The sequence below is a fragment of the Rutidosis leptorrhynchoides genome, chromosome 1, assembly GCF_046630445.1.
Source record: "Rutidosis leptorrhynchoides isolate AG116_Rl617_1_P2 chromosome 1, CSIRO_AGI_Rlap_v1, whole genome shotgun sequence".
In the NCBI taxonomy this organism is placed as follows: Eukaryota; Viridiplantae; Streptophyta; class Magnoliopsida; order Asterales; family Asteraceae; genus Rutidosis; species Rutidosis leptorrhynchoides.
The window spans coordinates 511,456,456-511,468,784 of NC_092333.1; the positions used below are offsets into that span (position 1 = coordinate 511,456,456).

At 33.9% G+C, this 12,329-nt stretch overlaps 1 protein-coding gene across 1 annotated transcript; it reads right to left on the bottom strand.

The window, feature by feature from the left end:
* Positions 1–8,731: 8,731 nt before the first annotated feature.
* LOC139841492 (uncharacterized) lies at positions 8,732–9,796 on the bottom strand. Its single transcript, XM_071831711.1, has one exon. It carries the CDS (start codon positions 9,794–9,796, stop codon positions 8,732–8,734), a length of 1,065 nt encoding a protein of 354 aa, XP_071687812.1.
* Positions 9,797–12,329: the final 2,533 nt, after the last annotated feature.

Genomic DNA, 12,329 nt, shown 5'->3' on the forward strand with positions numbered 1-12,329 from the left:
ACAAATGGTGTCAGAACGAGTAATGGCGGAGCAAGTAGTGTCGGAGCAAGTTATGCCAATGTAGTTTGTTATAAATGTGGAAAACCGGGCCACATTATTAGAAATTGCCCGAACCAGGAGAACACGAATGGACAAGGCCGCGGAAGAGTTTTCAATATTAATGCGGCAGAGGCACAGGAAGACCCGGAGCTTGTTACGGGTACGTTTCTTATTGACAATAAATCTGCTTACGTTTTATTTGATTCGGGTGCGGATAGAAGCTATATGAGTAGAGATTTTTGTGCTAAATTAAGTTGTCCATTGACGCCTTTGGATAGTAAATTTTTACTCGAATTAGCAAATGGTAAATTAATTTCAGCAGATAATATATGTCGAAATCGAGAAATTAAACTGGTTAGCGAAACATTTAAGATTGATTTGATACCAGTAGAGTTAGGGAGTTTTGATGTGATAATCGGTATGTACTGGTTGAAAGAAGTGAAAGTAGAGATCGTTTGTTACAAAAATGCAATTCACATTATACGAGAAAAAGGAAAACCCTTAATGGTGTACGGAGAAAAGGGCAACACGAAGCTACATCTTATTAGTAATTTGAAGGCACAAAAACTAATAAGAAAAGGTTGCTATGATGTTCTAGCACACGTTAAGAAAGTACAAACTGCAGAAAAGAGCATCAATGATGTTCCCATTGCAAAAGAATTTCCCGATGTATTTCCGAACGAATTACCGGGATTACCCCCACATCGATCCGTTGAATTTCAAATAGATCTTGTACCAGGAGCTGCACCAATAGCTCGTGCTCCTTACAGACTCGCACCCAGCGAGATGAAAGAACTGCAAAGCCAATTACAAGAACTTTTAGAGCGTGGTTTCATTCGACCAAGCACATCACCGTGGGGAGCTCCTGTTTTTTTTGTCAAGAAGAAAGATGGTACATTCAGGTTGTGTATCGACTACCGAGAGTTGAACAAACTTACCATCAAGAACTGCTACCCACTACCGAGAATCGATGACTTATTTGATCAACTACAAGGCTCGTCTGTTTATTCAAAGATTGACTTACGTTCCGGGTATCATCAAATGCGGGTGAAAGAAGATGATATTCCAAAGACTGCTTTCAGAACACGTTACGGTCATTACGAGTTTATGGTCATGCCGTTTGGTTTAACTAATGCACCAGCTGTGTTCATGGACCTTATGAACCGAGTGTGTGGACCATACCTTGAAAAGTTTGTCATTGTTTTCATTGATGACATACTTATTTACTCAAAGAATGACCAAGAACACGGTGAACATTTGAGAAAGGTGTTAGAAGTATTGAGGAAGGAAGAATTGTATGCTAAGTTTTCAAAGTGTGCATTTTGGTTGGAAGAAGTTCAATTCCTCGGTCACATAGTGAACAAAGAAGGTATTAAGGTGGATCCAGCAAAGATAGAAACTGTTGAAAAGTGGGAAACCCCGAAAACTCCAAAACACATACGCCAGTTTTTAGGACTAGCTGGTTACTACAGAAGGTTCATCCAAGACTTTTCCAGAATAGCAAAACCCTTGACTGCATTAACGCATAAAGGGAAGAAATTTGAATGGAATGATGAACAAGAGAAAGCGTGTCAGTTATTGAAGAAAAAGCTAACTACGGCACCTATAGTGTCATTGCCTGAAGGGAATGATGATTTTGTGATTTATTGTGACGCATCAAAGCAAGGTCTCGGTTGTGTATTAATGCAACGAACGAAGGTGATTGCTTATGCATCTAGACAATTGAAGATTCACGAACAAAATTATACGACGCATGATTTGGAATTAGGCGCGGTTGTTTTTGCATTAAAGACTTGGAGCCACTACTTATATGGGATCAAAAGTATTATATATAACGACCACAAAAGTCTTCAACACATATTTAATCAGAAACAACTGAATATGAGGCAGCGTAGGTGGATTGAATTGTTGAATGATTACAACTTTGAGATTCGTTACCACCCGGGGAAGGAAAATGTGGTAGCCGATGCCTTGAGCAGGAAGGACAGAGAACCCATTCGAGTAAAATCTATGAATATAATGATTCATAATAACCTTACTACTCAAATAAAGGAGGCGCAACAAGGAGTTTTAAAAGAGGGAAATTTAAAGGATGAAATACCCAAAGGATCAGAGAAGCATCTTAATATTCGGGAAGACGGAACCCGGTATAGGGCTGAAAGGATTTGGGTACCAAAATTTGGAGATATGAGAGAAATGGTACTTAGAGAAGCTCATAAAACCAGATACTCAATACATCCTGGAACGGGGAAGATGTACAAGGATCTCAAGAAACATTTTTGGTGGCCGGGTATGAAAGCCGATGTTGCTAAATACGTAGGAGAATGTTTGACGTGTTCTAAGGTCAAAGCTGAGCATCAGAAACCATCAGGTCTACTTCAACAACCCAAAATCCCAGAATGGAAATGGGAAAACATTACCATGGATTTCATCACTAAATTGCCAAGGACTACAAGTAGTTTTGATACTATTTGGGTAATAGTTGATCGTCTCACCAAATCAGCACACTTCCTGCCAATAAGAGAAGATGACAAGATGGAGAAGTTAGCACGACTGTATTTGAAGGAAGTCGTCTCCAGACATGGAATACCAATATCTATTATCTCTGATAGGGATGGCAGATTTATTTTAAGATTCTGGCAGACATTACAGCAAGCATTAGGAACTCGTCTAGACATGAGTACTGCCTATCATCCACAAACTGATGGGCAGAGCGAAAGGACGATACAAACGCTTGAAGACATGCTACGAGCATGTGTTATTGATTTCGGAAACAGTTGGGATCGTCATCTACCGTTAGCAGAATTTTCCTACAACAACAGCTACCATTCAAGCATTGAGATGGCGCCGTTTGAAGCACTTTATGGTAGAAAGTGCAGGTCTCCGATTTGTTGGAGTGAAGTGGGGGATAGACAGATTACGGGTCCGGAGATTATACAAGAAACTACCGAGAAGATCATCCAAATTCAACAACGGTTGAAAACCGCCCAAAGTCGACAAAAGAGCTACGCTGACATTAAAAGAAAAGATATAGAATTTGAAATTGGAGAGATGGTCATGCTTAAAGTTGCACCTTGGAAAGGCGTTGTTCGATTTGGTAAACGAGGGAAATTAAATCCAAGGTATATTGGACCATTCAAGATTATTGATCGTGTCGGACCAGTAGCTTACCGACTTGAGTTACCTCAACAACTCGCGGCTGTACATAACACTTTCCACGTCTCGAATTTGAAGAAATATTTTGCTAAAGAAGATCTCACTATTCCGTTAGATGAAATCCAAATCAACGAAAAACTTCAATTCATCGAAGAACCCGTTGAAATAATGGATCGTGAGGTTAAAAGACTTAAGTAAAACAAGATACCAATTGTTAAGGTTCGATGGAATGCTCGTAGAGGACCCGAGTTCACCTGGGAGCGTGAAGATCAGATGAAGAAGAAATACCCGCATCTATTTCTAGAAGATTCGTCAACACCTTCAACAGCTTAAAATTTCGGGACGAAATTTATTTAACGGGTAGGTACTGTAGTGACCCGAACTTTTCCATGTTTATATATATTAATTGAGATTGATATTTACATGATTAAATGTTTCCAACATGTTAAGCAATCAAACTTGTTAAGACTTGATTAATTGAAATATGTTTCATATAGACAATTGACCACCCAAGTTGACCGGCGATTCACGAACGTTAAAACTTTTAAAAATGACATGACGATATATATATGGATATACATATGGTTAACATGAGATTATGATAAGTAAGTATCTCCATAAGTATATTAACAATGAGTTATATACATATAAACAAGACTACTAACTTAAGGATTTCGAAACGAGACATATATGTAACGATTATCGTTGTAACGACATTTAAATGTATATATATCATATTAATATATATTAATATATCATAATATCATGATAATATAATAATTTAACATCTCATTAGATATAATAAACAATGGGTTAACAACATTAATTGAGATCGTTAACTTAAAGGTTTCAAAACAACACTTATATGTAACGACTAACGATGACTTAACGACTCAGTTAAAATGTATATACATGTAGCGTATTTAGATGTATTAAAATACTTTTGGAAGACTTCAAGACATATATCAAAACACTCATACTTAACGAAAATGGTTACAGTTACTTTCCCATTCTTTTCTTTCATCAAGAATTCTAGTCGTATTCTTACCCGTATTATACACAGCTTCAAAACGTACTTACTATGGGTATATACCAATAGGAACTAGCATGGGATTCCACTCTTGATTATGTCATGTATGACTAATCAATTTTAACTTCTACCATGAGCTAGTCAACTAACTAGAACTCCTTTTAACCCCACTCACCACTCACCAATTACCACTCATCATTCACTCCATTTCACTTCCAATTCTCTTTCTAATTCTCTCTCAACACACACACATACTATTATGAACGTATTTTTCCAGTAGTTAATCATCATCTTCATCAAAAATCACTTCAAGAATCAAGCTATAATCATCATAGGAAGAACACTTCAAGAACACTTCAAAAATCCCTTCAAGTTTACTAATTTACTTCCAAGCTTTCTAATCCATTCCAAGTAATCATCTAAGATCAAGAAACCTTTGTTATATACAGTAGGTTATCTTTCTTATTCAAGGTAATATTCATATTCAAACTTTAGTTCAATTTCTATAACTATAAACTATCTTAATTCGAGTAAAAATCTTACTTGAACTTGTTTTGCGTCATGATCCTACTTCAAGAACTTTCAAGCCATCCAAGATCCTTTGAAGCTAGATCATTTCTTGTCACTTACAGTAGGTTTACCTACTAAACTTGAGGTAGTAATGATGTTCATAACATCATTCGATTCATATATATAAAACTATCTTATTCGAAGGTTTAAACTCGTAATCACTAGAACATAGTTTAGTTAATTCTAAACTTGTTCGCAAACAAAAGTTAATCCTTCTAACTTGACTTTACTACACACATTTTCTATATCTGTATGATATGCTAACTTAATGATTTAAAACCTGGAAACACGAAAAACACCGTAAAACCGGATTTACGCCGTCGTAGTAACACCGCGGGCTGTTTTGGGTTAGTTAATTAAAAACTATGATAAACTTTGATTTAAAAGTTGTTATTCTGAGAAAATGATTTTTATTATGAACATGAAACTATATCCAAAAATTATGGTTAAACTCAAAGTGGAAGTATATTTTCTAAAATGGTCATCTAGACGTCGTTCTTTCGACTGAAATGACTACCTTTACAAAAACGACTTGTAACTTATTTTTCCCACTATAAACCTATACTTTTATGTTTAGATTCATAAAATAGAGTTCAATATGAAACCATAGCAATTTGATTCACTCAAAACGGATTTAAAATGAAGAAGTTATGGGTAAAACAAGATTGGATAATTTTTCTCATTTTAACTACGTGAAAATTGGTAACAAATCTATTCCAACCATAACTTAATCAACTTGTATTGTATATTATGTAATCTTGAGATACCATAGACACGTATACAATGTTTCGACCTATCATGTCGACACATCTATATATATTTCGGAACAACCATAGACACTCTATATGTGAATGTTGGAGTTAGCTATACAGGGTTGAGGTTGATTCCAAAATATATATAGTTTGAGTTGTGATCAATACTGAGATACGTATACACTGGGTCGTGGATTGATTCAAGAAAATATTTATCGATTTATTTCTGTACATCTAACTGTGGACAACTAGTTGTAGGTTACTAACGAGGACAGCTGACTTAATAAACTTAAAACATCAAAATATATTAAAAGTGTTGTAAATATACTTTAAACATACTTTGATATATATGTATATATTGTTATAGGTTCGTGAATCAACCAGTGGCCAAGTCTTACTTCCCGACGAAGTAAAAATCTGTGAAAGTGAGTTATAGTCCCACTTTTAAAATCTAATATTTTTGGGATGAGAATACATGCAGGTTTTATAAATGATTTACAAAATAGACACAAGTACGTGAAACTACATTCTATGGTTGAATTATCGAAATCGAATATGCCCCTTTTTATTAAGTCTGGTAATCTAAGAATTAGGGAACAGACACCCTAATTGACGCGAATCCTAAAGATAGATCTATTGGGCCTAACAAACCCCATCCAAAGTACCGGATGCTTTAGTACTTCGAAATTTATATCATATCCGAAGGGTGTCCCGGAATGATGGGGATATTCTTATATATATGCATCTTGTTAATGTCGGTTACCAGGTGTTCACCATATGAATGATTTTTATCTCTATGTATGGGATGTGTATTGAAATATGAAATCTTGTGGTCTATTATTATGATTTGATATATATAGGTTAAACCTATAACTCACCAACATTTTTGTTGACGTTTTAAGCATGTTTATTCTCAGGTGATTATTAAGAGCTTCCGCTGTCGCATACTTAAATAAGGACGAGATTTGGAGTCCATGCTTGTATGATATTGTGTAAAAACTGCATTCAAGAAACTTATTTTGTTGTAACATATTTGTATTGTAAACCATTATGTAATGGTCGTGTGTAAACAGGATATTTTAGATTATCATTATTTGATAATCTACGTAAAGCTTTTTAAACCTTTATTGATGAAATAAAGGTTATGGTTTGTTTTAAAATGAATGCAGTCTTTGAAAAAACATCTCATATAGAGGTCAAAACCTCGCAACGAAATCAATTAATATGGAACGTTTTTAATCAATAAGAACGGGAAATTTCACATCATTACTACCTCAAGTTCCTTGGATAAACCTACTGGAAATGAGAAAAATGGATCTAGCTTCAAAGGATCCTTGGATGGCTTGAAAGTTCTTGAAGCAGAATCATGACACGAAAACAATTTCAAGTAAGATTTCCACTCGAAATAAGATTGTTATAGTTATAGAAATTGAATTAAAGTTTGAATATGATTATTATCTTGTATTAGAAAGATAACCTACTGTAAGTAACAAAGGTTTCTTGATCTTGGATGATTACTTGGAATGGATTTAAAAAACTTGGAAGTAAACTTGCAATCTTGGAAGTATTCTTGATTTTATGAAACTAGAACTTTTGGAATTTATGAAGAACACTTAGAACTTGAAGATAGAACTTGAGAGAGATCAATTAGATGAAGAAAATTGAAGAATGAAAGTGTTTGTAGGTATTTTTGGTCGTTGGTGTATGGATTAGATATAAAGGATATGTAATTTTGTTTTCATGTAAATAAGTCATGAATGATTACTCATATTTTTGTAATTTTATGAGATATTTCATGCTAGTTGCCAAATGATGGTTCCCACATGTGTTAGGTGACTCACATGGGCTGCTAAGAGCTGATCATTGGAGTGTATATACCAATAGTACATACATCTAAAAGCTGTGTATTGTACGAGTACGAATACGGGTGCATACGAGTAGAATTGTTGATGAAACTGAACGAGGATGTAATTGTAAGAATTTTTGTTAAGTAGAAGTATTTTGATAAGTGTCTTGAAGTCTTTCAAAAGTGTATGAATACATATTAAAACACTACATGTATATACATTTTAACTGAATCGTTAAGTCATCGTTAGTCGTTACATGTAAGCGTTGTTTTGAAACCTTTAGGTTAACGATCTTGTTAAGTGTTGTTAACCCAATGTTTATAATATCAAATGAGATTTTAAATTATTATATTATCATGATATTATGATGTATAAATATCTCTTAATATGATATATATACATTAAATGTCGTTACAATGATAATCGTTACATATATGTCTCGTTTCAAAATCATTAAGTTAGTAGTCTTGTTTTTACATATGTAGTTCATTGTTAATATACTTAATGATATGTTTACTTATCATAATATCATGTTAACTATATATATATCCATATATATGTCATCATATAGTTTTTACAAGTTTTAACGTTCGTGAATCACCGGTCAACTTGGGTGGTCAATTGTCTATATGAAACCTATTTCAATTAATCAAGTCTTAACAAGTTTGATTGCTTAACATGTTGGAAACAATTAATCATGTAAATAACAATTTCATTTAATATATATATAAATATAAATAAACATGGAAAAGTTCGGGTCACTACAGTTCAAACCCAATGACCGATGAAATAACTTTTTGTAACCTTTTTGTCAAAACGTTAGAGATAATTTTATAAAGGCTCCCGATTAAACTAATTGGGCGATAATCACCAAAACCTTGAGGATCATTGTTTTTTGGAATTAGAGCGACAAAAGAAGAGTTGCATCCTTTAGAGATCTCGCCAACCTCCCAAAAACGAGTAAAAACCACGAGAAGGTCATCTTTGACAACGTCCCAATGTTTTGAGAAAAATTTCATGTTAAACCCGTCCGGACCCGGGGCCTTTTCGCCCCCACAATCTAGTATATCATCATGAATTTCGAAAAGTGTGAACGGGGTCTCAATGCCAGACGCCTCGTTCTCACCAAGCCGGTTATCTAAGGGGCCACGAATTTTGAAGGTACGAGAGTTGGTTTCGATAAAACGATTTTTGAAGTAAGTAAAGGCTGCCAATTTAATCTCATCCGGGTTCTCGATCCATAAACCATTCAAATTAACACCCCTTATGTTGTTTTTGTTTTGTCTTCTTTTAATGCACAAATGAAAGAACTTACTATTTTCATCCCCATCCGTTACTCATTTGATCCTAGCTTTTTGTTTCAAAATATCGGCTTTCTCCTTATCTTTTTGGAACCACTTTTTTTTCGAGTCTAGCCAAGAGGTGATTTCAGCGTCCGTAAGATCACGAGTACCAATGATATTTTCCCAATCGGAGATTTCTTTGTGGAGTAAGTCAATTTCGGCATTTAGAGCGTTGTATTTGGGATTACACTTTTCTTTCAGCACTGTTTTGACATTCTTTAGCTTGTCACGAAATATACAATCAACCCTAGGAGTACGAATGGTGACATTCCACGCATCTTTTATCAAATCAATACTTTTTCCGTCCTCAAACCAATTATTAAATACTCTAGTCGGTTTCGGCCCAAAATCATTATCCGAATCTTTCAAAACAATAGGGCAATGGTCTGAGCAGTCTCTATCTAGAGTACAAGCGGATATACCTTCCCAAGATGCATAACATGTTTCTGAGACCAAGAACCTATCAAGTTTACTGTATTTCAAACCGTCATCGCTGATTCTAGTAAACTTTCTCCCGCCTAATGGAATTTCAATGAGGTTTGCCTTATTAATGAAATCGTTGAACATCTTAGCTCTACTTTCAATGAATTCACAATTTTGCCGTTCTGATCTACGCCTTACTTCGTTAAAATCACCACAAATAACCCAATCATCAATATCCACCTGCATAATATTTTCAAGACTTTCCCAAAAATTATGTTTCAAATGGTCATTATGCGGTCCATATACGTTTAGAATAACAGAAACTCCCGTTTTGCCCACCCAACGCCCACGTATACCCAAAAAGAAGTCTTTTTCAACTGCCCCAGAGACACAAAATCTAGAAGGATCCCAAATTAAAATTAACCCACCCGATTGTCCCACCGAAGGTTTAAAGATGTATTCAAAATCTTTATTACCCCATAGCAACTCAATCATAAAATCGGTGACACGTTTCCTTTTGGATTCTTGAATAGCAAAAATGTCCGGATTATGAAAACGAATTAAACTTTTAACCCAATTAAATTTTTCTTTTTCTAATTTCCCGAGCCCACGTACATTTAACGAAATTATCTTCATTTTAAACAATTTTTTAAAAAGAAAACGAATGAGAATGAGAATAAGAGTTACTTCCCTTCCGGAGGCCCGATCCACTCAAGCCCAATATCCGTATTGAAGAAAATGAAGATAATAAGTATTACGATTACGATACATTTATCCATCTGTTACATTAACAATTAACAAGTACTAATAATATAATAACAACACAAATACATACTACATACTAATCAATACATCAAATAAAATAATTACTACATACTAACCAATACATCAAATAAAATAATTAACCATGAATCTACTGTATCTCAATTGTTCCCGATAACTCAGATTACAAATTTGTTAGGCAGTATCATTTTTGGCTTTAATAAAAAAATCTACGGCAAATATATTTCATTATCAAAGAGTCACTTGGAATCAATTCACAAAATTAAACCATAAATCAAACAAATTGTTCTTACTCACAATCACAATCACAATCATGTGATAACAGATACAAAAAATTAAGGAAACTATTTAAATAAATGGAAACTAACATGAGAATTGTTTGTTTCAATTTAATTATTGAGCAATTGGTGTGCCATTAGTATCACTTGTGTAGTCCACCTCTCAAGTGGAGGCGGAAGTGTGGTCGGAAGTGACAGAGTTAACGGAGGTGATGGTGTTGTTGGGAGACCTTATTTTAACTTATATCTTCGAAAAAACAAACGGTCTGAAATTAAAATGTCTGTTCGTTCGCAGACATAATACATAATAAGGTCTTTAATGTAAAAAACAAACACCACATTACTCTTCACAATGGTTCTTTAGTACTCCGTAATTACCTCCAACTTTAACTTTGAGAATAATTTGGTAATCCTTTATTTTAACTTTTTTTCTCAATATTTTTTACATCTTTTTCATTCATTATTTTCCAAACTTTAAATGACCCAACCTTTAACCCTATTTTTTAAAAGTTAATTTTACACTTCCTTTTTTCACCTTCCTTTTTTCACTCCTTTATTTCTTGAACATTCAATTAACCAACTGCTAACTGTTTTGTTTAAACGCTTATTTATAACATATAGTTAACCGACCAACATCGCCTCGCATCGAAGAGATGACCATAACCGATCGAAACTAACCTGCAGCAAAGCGCGAGTTCATTTTCCTCGTTATAAACACACACCAAATAATCAATATTTTAAAAGTCCACGACAAAGCGCGCCGGGTTTATCACTCGCTTTATTCATTTAATCATCTAAACACTAGTGATATATGCGCAAGTATGAATTGGATACACCTAAGCGAAAGTGTCCTTTCTTTTTCTTCCTTTATTGGATCCTTCATGTGTCCTTCCATATATCATCATTAAGGTTACTTAAGTATAATCCCTTTTCGAGTGTGCATGTAGATATATAGTTATACATTGTGAATATAATAAATAATAATTGTATTTTAGTAACCCCACGTTTTAAGCAATTAAAACTGTACATTAACTTGAACAAAACTCATGAGAAACACCTAATCAACCACTAAGACAATAATTAACCATTATTTCAAACCTAACTTGATGTACCACAACTTACCTAAACCTACTAATTTCGTCATTTAATAACTCAGTATATAATCTTTGCCAGTTCACATCTATCAGTTATAATCATATGCATTGACTAGAAAAGGTTCATAGTTGGGAAAATATCAACAAATCATGATCAACAATAAATTTGTTAGAAAATTTGGAACAAAAGTCTTTAGTTAATTTAATTGAAAGTATAAAGTTATGGTATTATGTTAAGAATTATAGCAACATTATGTGACAATGAACCAAATGGCCAAAAGCATTTTGAGGCAATTTTTAAGTTTTTGAAGTTAACCTTATATATTTATTTTGTATTTGGCGATATAAACGGAAGAACTTTTATAACATGAGCATAAATTAAACAAACCTATACAAAGCTCGTTAAACTAACAAAGAAATCTAAAGGCCTACGACATACCACTAAAACGAAGAATATGAGTAACAATCTAACTGGAAACCGGTAGATTAAGATTCATATTTGCCAAACAACAAAAAAGAAGCCCCCGACATCCTATACACTAAAGCTAAACACAACACCTAAGTGTCTTTAATAAAGTCACCGTTCACCTCCAACTCCTCAACATGAGTCAATTTCTTTTTTCTTTCGACTCTCGATTTTGTCCTCAACCGGAGTTAACCTTATATACTTGAGATGTATTTTTCTGTCTAATGAAGAAGCATACAAAAGAGTTCAGAGAGAAGGTAAAAAATGTGAAATCATTGGTAGGTAACTAATTTTCATTCGTATACTATGAAACATATTTTACATTGTTGGACATTATAACATCATAAAACATATATTTGATTCCATGTTAATATAATTAATTGTGTAATAATCACTATCCTAAGATGATATATTCGTTTTATTCAATTTTCCTCCTTAACATTATAAAACCTAAAAGAATAAAGCAAGACAACAAATGACAAAAAAGGGTGTTATGTGCAATGATAAATAATTAAAACTTCTCACATCTCCACTCCACTCCACTTCTT

Bases quoted from the DNA above. Each gene is read 5' to 3' on its own strand.
- LOC139841492 (XM_071831711.1), bottom strand. From the start codon at position 9,796: ATGAAGATAATTTCGTTAAATGTACGTGGGCTCGGGAAATTAGAAAAA.